The 8,237-nt window shown below is 43.3% G+C and overlaps 1 protein-coding gene across 2 annotated transcripts in view; it reads left to right on the forward strand.

Moving 5' to 3' along the window:
* The window catches only part of LOC111865633 (KICSTOR complex protein C12orf66 homolog), a 64,459-nt gene that overhangs the window by 16,840 nt on the left and 39,382 nt on the right, over positions 1-8,237 (forward strand). For both annotated transcript variants that reach the window (XM_023853817.2, XM_023853825.2), the window contains exons 3-4: positions 5,356-5,534; positions 6,438-6,575. In XM_023853817.2, coding sequence (XP_023709585.1) covers positions 5,356-5,534; positions 6,438-6,575 — 317 coding nt within the window. The remainder of the gene's footprint in view (positions 1-5,355; positions 5,535-6,437; positions 6,576-8,237) is intronic.

The raw sequence follows: 8,237 nt of genomic DNA on the forward strand, positions 1-8,237 counted from the left end.
TTGAGCAAGTGCGGACTTTGGTCATGGAGGACCGTCGTATCACAGTCCGAGAACTTGCGAACGAGATAGGGGTAAGCATTAGATCGGTACATTCAATTTTGACCAAGGATTTGGGCATGAGGAGAGTGTCCGCGAAATTCGTACCGAAACTGCTAACAATGGAGCAGAAGCAACGCCATCTGGAAATTGCACAGTACATGCTGGACAATGCAAACAGTAACCCCAACTTTCTGAACACAGTGATCACAGGCGATGAGTTGTGGGTTTATGGGTACGACCCAGAAACCAAGATGCAGTCATCACAGTGGAAACATCCAACATCCCTAAGCATGGCAGGTCTGCAGCAATGTCAAGGTCACGTTGGCCGTTTTCTTCAACTCCCACTGGGTTGTGCATCATGCGTATGCACCACAAGGCCAAACCATCAGAAAGGAATACTACCAGGAGGTCCTTCGTCGCCTTCATGATGCTGTGCGGCACAAATGACTGGATCTGTGGGCAGCAAAATCTTGGCAGGTCCATCATGATAATGCACCCGCCCATTCTGCGCATCTGATTCAGACTTTCGTTGCCAAACATAACATCCCTGTGATTCGTCAGGCTCCCCACTCCCCCGACATGGCTCCGTGTGACTTTTGGCTATTTCCCAAGCTGAAAATGCCGCTGAGAAGAACCCGATTTGAGTCAAGAGAAGACATCATGTGGAATGCGATGGCCGGGCTGATCACCATTCCAAAAGACACGTTCCAGAAGTGTCTCCAACAATGGCAGAAGCGCTGGGAGAAGTGTGTGCATTACCAAGGAGACTACTTTGAAGGCGATTAGGGTTTTGTACCTCCACATCAATAAATGTATTTCTGCCGAAAAAAGGTTCGACTTTTTGAACACACCATGTATAATACCCATCATCATTAAGTCCCCACAGGAGATCGTCAACGACCAGGCTCCACAGCGGAGGTGGAAGCACGTCCCCCTGCGGACGCTCCCAGGGTCTCTCCTGATAGTGTGGCAGCTATGGTTCTGCTTTCCAGCATAGCACTAATCCATCTGCATATTGCAGGCTCTATGCCATGCTTTCCAGCAGCCTGTTTGATTATATCAAATGAGGTTCTATCGAAAGCTCCCTCTATGTTGAGGAATGCTCCTAAGGCAATATCCTTGTGTTCAATCACACTTTCTATGCATGTTACCACATTATGTAGTTCACTTAAGGTAGATTTACCTGTTTGGTAGTCATGCTGGTTTCAGTGTAGAGGATATGTCCTCAGCGCCCCATCCCTGATATGCTTATCTACTATTTTCTCCATCATTTTCAAAAGGAAAGACGACAGGCTGATAGGACGATAAGCCTTAGCCTCAATGTAATCTAGTTTCCCTGGCTATGTGTTAAATGTCACCGTAACTTGCCTCCATGTCATTGGGATAAAACCATATGCCATGCAGGCTCTATATATGCGGCACAGGTGTGGAACTAAGAGTTCTGCCCCATTCTGCAAAAGTGCCAGTACAATTCCATCTGTTCCCTCTGACTTAAATGGTCTAAACATATTCAGTGCCTGTCTGATTTTTGATTGGTTAATTATAACTTTGGCCAGGTTCCAGTCTATCCTGTTCGTCTTGCTTTGGCAAGTACCCAGGTTTTGCTGACCCTGTCCATTGTCCAAATTATCAATCAATTTTGAATCAGGATAGTGAACCCTGAATAATTCATTCACTGTCTCCCATTCTGTTTCAGTATACTGCCCGTTAGGCAGCTTAATCGTGCTGACATTGTTTGTTGCTTGTTTTGCCATGATCCTCATGAGTCTGCCACTGCCTGGTACATCATTGATCTCCTGGCAGTGCCTCCTCCATGAGGATCGGTTGGCTTTTCTTATTTCTTTGTTCTAACAGATAAGGGCTTCCTTGTAGGTGTCCCACTGCCCTGTTCTTTTAGCTGTATTGAACAGCCTTCTCGTTTTGGTTCTAAGNGGTGCCTATTACGTGGCCGTTTTCCCGTACTGTCCGATCGAGGCTACATACGGAGCAGCGAAGGCTATTCACAGTCAGTTCTAGTGTGGCTACCGCAGAGTTGTACTGTGACAGCCGCCGAGTCGAGACGTAGAGTCAGCCAGTCAGTTGTATTCTGGCATTTGGAGTGTACTAATTGTGATACTGCAGATAGCAGTAATCGTCAGATTGTAATTTGGGTGATTGTATGAGCGGATGTGAAATAAAATTCGCTACATCGAATACATCGAGAATTTATTTGTCGCGATATACGCCCGACACGCGACAATATTTACCTTTAGGTCGTCTTTGTAAGACTCCCAATTGGTTCTCTGAGAATTCCTATAAGTAGCATGATCTACTGCTATGTTACTTATTTGAAAGCATATATATCTGTGATCCAATAGGGACAGCTCATCAGATACATGCCATTTACTGATCAGGTTTCCTATTTTATTGGTCCTAGTATCAAGTTGATAACCTCCTGCCTATTGCAAACCACAAAGGTAGGCTCATTACCCTGGTTTAGAATATTGAGGTTCGAACTCACCAATCATTCCATGAGGCATTCTCCTCTTCGGTTGATATCACTGCTTCCCCACAGTATGTGGTGCGCATTGGCATCACACACAATAATGAGCTGCTTTGTCCTAAAATGACAATATTCAACGATGTCCCTCACTTCTTTGGAAGATGATGGTTCATCCAAGGCATATGGAAGGTAGGCTGAAGTGACGATGAGTTCCTCACAGCCTCCACCCAAGGCATACGTCATCCTCACCGTTGTTATGTCTCTGGAACAAAACTCAAGCAAGGGTAAAGCATTAATATGATTATTAACATATATGCATGATCTCACATTTTCTTCAGGAGCCACAGAGTAGACTGTTCCCCCTGATTTCGTTAAGCCTCTTATTTGGCCCCTATATATCCAAGGTTCCTGAATAAGTGCTACGTCTACTTTTCCTTCAGCAAGTTGTCGACATAAAATTGCCGTAGCAGCCTTGCTGTGGGGTAGATTAATCTGAATGAATCATATTTTATGTGTAAATGTCATGTGTGTATGTATGTATGTATGCTGTGTGTTCATTCTGTAATGCTGGAAAGGTGTCCTCCTAAATACCTTTTACTCTATCAGACCTAGTTTCTTCTGAAGGAGATCCCTGATCTGGTAAGGTCGGGTTGACGGGAGGAGGGATTGCCTCCTTCTCATCACATATTCTCTTCTGGTCAACTGAGGGAGTGGATACATCATCCCCTTCCCCCTCAGAGACCAAGTTGGATGATGCTGTATCTGACACAGGTTCTGCCCGGCGCTGATCCTCAGGATCATTGAGCACCTTAACAGTCTCCTGTGAGAGTCCTGTGAATATTTTATAACTCGTCCTCTGTATAATAGTATGGGAGTCCCGGTCTATGTATAAGATAAGCCTTTGGTCTTTCGACTCAGATTGTTTATCTAGTGCCCTCCAGTTCTCTGTATGAAGTCCTAGATTGAGGTCTGCAATCCATTTCAGCAGCTCTTCCTGATTCTGGGCAACTTTGTCCCTAATCCAGAGAGCCACTTTAACAGGCTTGGGCAGGTTCTTGGCATCAGTAGCCTTCAGCCTGGCCCCTAATTCCAGCCTGTGGTTGTCAATGGCTTTGGTGAGCCATTGACCAGATTGATGGTCGGCACATGCATAAATAAGTGCACCTCGCACTAGTCTGTAGGATTTCATGTGTGGTAGTTCTCCCTTTGGAGTTCTATGTAACACCTCTGCCAGTGCTTCCAGAATGACATTCTGGTCATCTTCGGTAAGCTTGTCCTCAGGATAAGTTTCCTTGAAGATAGCTACTTTTATGTTGGTCAGAGCCTCCTTGTGAGTCCCTGGTCTCTTAGAGTCCCTGGGCCTTTTCGGAGTTATGGCCATTTCTGTAGGGTTACTGCCCTCCGACCTTGGGCTCTTAAAGATGCTGGTGCGCGTTTCTCCGTGCTTGGACGAGCCTGCATTTCCTGGTTGCTGACTGCCCCCAGTTCCTGCTTTGCTTGCCCCAGCTCTTGCCTTTCTTAACTTCTGTCTAGTGCATCCAGACAGGGCTTTCTTCGCCAGACGGATGCTACCTACTCCAGAGACTAGGTGTTCCAGTCCTTCTCCTGCTGCAGGTGTATTAGAGGTACTAGCCCCCTATAGTGGTATGTCAGTACTACTGACTCCCAATAGAGTTTTTGGTTTTGCCTCAGGAAGGTTTGAACCACTGGTTGGTCCCTGCCTTTGGCTTAAAATTCAACAGCAGGTTCGTTGGCTGCACCTGGGTCCCTTAGTGGTTCACTAGAGCTTCCAGCCCCCTGCTGAAGCATTTCTCATAGGGATCCCCTTGTAGGGGGGTCCCCCTTCAGTTTAAGGTCCTTATGACCGGTTTTGTTTTTGGTTTCTTTCATTTTGCTCCCACGAGTTTTGGGAATTTAAAAGGTCACTACCCGCAGTGCCCCATACGGGTGGAAGGCATAAATACAACGGGGTGCTGCCTGGTGCCCCGAGGGGATTGTTCAAGACACTGGCTAATTTCCACCCCAGTGCCATGCAGCCTTCAGCACGATGCCTCACACTTTGGCTTAGATGGTCTGGTCCTGTTGAATGAAACCCTCACAAGCCTCCAGGACCCAGAGTGCCTGTTCAAGGGGAGTGGGATATCCCAGAAGATTAATGGGAGTGTGACACTAGTTAGTCATGAGGTTGTGACCAGGGCACCGAAAGTTGCCCCTGGGGAGTCTTATGAGCTCCCCCCATTCCCACCCCTCCACATGGGTTGGTCAAACCGTTTGAGTGTTGAGCCCTAAGGCTTGCGGCACCTTATCAGTACTCTAGGGAGACAACTGAAATAGCTGAAACTACCCTATAGGAGTGCTCTCCCGCATTCATCCCAGGTACGCCATAGTGACACCCAAGAGTCATTATGCCACCAGCCCTCTAAGGTCATACTGATCCAGACCCCCAAGACTGTTGTTGCCCGGCGGGACCATGAGGAGGTGTCCCAAGGCTGTGTCCCAACACATCCCTGGTCCATGATACGTCCCCACCAAAGACACAGCGTGGCTTGGCCAACCTCACCGAGGATGGCATCATTACCACCACCACCTAGCAATAAACATAACTAGTGTATAAAGTTCCAAAATACAATATTTAAACAGATGCAAATATAACCAAAGCACCTGTAGTAATGGAGTATATAAAAGTGCTGTCGAAGTTACCAGTTCTGTGGCTGAAAATAATTCTTGTATGTTAAAATGATTACCATTGTGACTGCAAAATTGTAACACTCTCTTCAGTAGCTGTGGCAATTTTAAATATCAGAAATCCGTTATTGTGAGTGCACCTGTTTCAGAATTCTTTGAAGACAATGTATGAGTCTGCTCGATCAGACTTCAGGCGAGTGGAGGAGGCCACAAGACTTAGTAATTCAGATCGGCTGCCCCCTGGATTTTCCAATGAGCTACAGACAATCACCTCAGTTGCTAATGAATTGTGTTTGTTTCTCACAGCACGTATTGAATTAATTGATCTGTATCCTTCAGAAAATAAAGAATTCAGAATTTTCTCGATCTCACAGTATGTATTGATCTCTATTCTTGAGGAAATAAAGAATGAAAATGTTGTCAGGATGGAATTCAAAGAATGTCTCCTGAATAAACACAGGCCTGCCAGCACAGGTCAGGCTCAGTTAATACAAGGGTGATTAAACTGTGAAAGTTACATGAACATGATTTTAATTATACAGTAAGCAGTTTATGTAAGGTAACTTCTATGTATATTGCGGGATAAGAGCCAAATGTCAAATTTTCAGCCCCTAGAAGACCTTAGGCCTAGGCACCTTCAGAATATCATCTTCATGCACCTACACATTTATGCCAGCATTAATACATTTCTGTGAAATATCTGTGGAAGTAGTCATGTTCAACCTGATATAATGCAGCCACTTTAATCTCCGTCATGTCCTTTATGTGACAAGGGCCAGGAATTTGTGGAAAAAGGTCAAACCCACATGGTGTGAAATTGGTAGTATACGAGTACAGTGGGTGAGGAAAATCAGGAACCAATGTACTGGGGGATAGACATGGAGAAAACCCAGCCATTGCCTGCCTACCTTTTGGGACACTTAGGCAAATATTCTCTCACAGATGAGCAAGCACCTGTTTGTGCACAGGGGCAACTTTACTTTTTTACCTTGCATTTAATAAATTCCACTCCAAAGGTGATAATAAATGTACTAGATTAGTATCTCTGTGAATGCTACATGATAAAAGAAGTGTCACATGTCAGAGTAATGACAGCTACTGACTTAAAAATGAAAATATATTCAGAGAATGGACATATCAAGTATACACATGGTATATTAGTGAATCAGCCATTATCACAGAATTGAGGTGATTGACAATATTACACAAAATTCCTTAGCTTAATATTTAGCTATGAAAAGATGCATCTTATGGGCATGGGAAAACAGATGAAATATGAAGAACTGCTTGTGCAAGTTAAAGATATTATGGAAAGAAATGCACCATCCGTTCCTCAGATGTGTGTTACTCCTATAGGGAATATGCTCAGGTAATGTATTCTCTTAAAAAGATGCAGACAAAAGAAAAATAACAGGAGATTGGACATCTGTAGTCAAGGAGGCCAAGGTCCTTTAAGGACTATAGAGCCAAGAAGTAAGTAAGTAATGTACTATGCTAGTAATAGAAATGTTACAGAGTTTTTGCAGTTTTGAAACAATCGTTGCATTTAAAACATGCCATGTACATTTCTTCAAATGTCTGGCACACTTCTGAAGAGGGCCTAAAACGACAGCTCTAAGCTAGGATGTAATACTGTGAAGTCTGGTAGAAGTCAGCCTTGTGCTGTATTACACAACACGACTTCCTAGAAGATAAACTCTTTTTGACCTAGACCTATCACTTCAGTTAATCAGTAAGTGAATCTATTGACTATCTTGTAAAAATAGATTCTGCTTCATCTCTTCACAAATTTAGAATGATTGTTGGTATAATTGTATGTGTAACATTGTATCTAATTGAGGTATTCAATTTAGATTTTAACTGTGGTTGAATTGATGTCTCTGCGATTTTATCTGTGATTGTCTTGTGACTGTTGTTTGACAAGTTTTATATTCAGTGCCAGTTGCACGCTTATGAATACTCTGAAATGCTGATGTATGTATGTTTGTATGTACTTAACTGAAGGAAATGAAATTCACATATATTATACTGAAAAATTTTAACAGTAATTTCTTTTGGGCTTGATGACATACACTTCTAATGGCTGTGTCCTGTCTGCAAGTCATTGTTTTAGGGTCCCTGATTTATTACATTTGTTTACGGTTTATTTAACAATGCTGCCTTTAGCTCAGACTCTGTAGTTGCATTTGAGATTTTCACAGCAGTGACTGTGAAAAGTACATACTCTCTACTAAGATTTTATGCCAAGCAGTCTATTAGAACTTCTACCAGACTATACAGCCGCAAATCCCAGAAGATAGTACTTTTCTGACTGTATAACTTTGAATAGTAGGATGATCAGTGGAGAGTGGAAGGTGTGGAAGGAAGCAGTCATGGTTGGCATTCACCAGGAGAGACTGAGGAAAACTATGAAAATCTTTGGTACATATAGCTGGCTTCCAGCCCACGATATGAATCTAGAACTCTGAATGCAAACAAGAGTTAGACCCACTCAACTGTGACAGTCTCATATTATGGGTCTTGTTCTTCCACTGAAATCATTAAAAGTTCCCATCAAACAGATGACATTCTCTCATGGTGTTTGGTAGGGCCTATAAACTTCATAGCATGTTTGCTTGTACAAGTGTAAGGGTAATTTTCTGAAACCTGATTTTGAGTGGTCCTACTATGGCGTAAAGTTATGGACAATACTTCAGAGTGTGAACAAGCACACTAAATTAACACAACTGTGGGCCAAAACAGATTTTATGTTCTCATATTAACCTTTAACATCTGAAGTGCCCTGATCGGGCCAGTGAAGAGTATGGTCGTCATGGTCAAAGTACCCCGTTTTGGCCAGTCAGTCATATAAACTCTGCTAGTAGAAGTGCGTGCACAGTCCTAAATATTTATTTTTAAATGTAGTAATTACCAGACAGACTTGAGTAAAACAATAATAAAGGAATTAAAATGATACCTATGTGAACAACAGCAAAAAAGAATATACGTATGAGTTATGCCCAAACTCATCCACAAGCCAGTACTTTTATTG

The sequence above is a fragment of the Cryptotermes secundus genome, unplaced genomic scaffold (assembly GCF_002891405.2).
Source record: "Cryptotermes secundus unplaced genomic scaffold, Csec_1.0 scaffold968, whole genome shotgun sequence".
Taxonomy (NCBI): Eukaryota; Metazoa; Arthropoda; class Insecta; order Blattodea; family Kalotermitidae; genus Cryptotermes; species Cryptotermes secundus.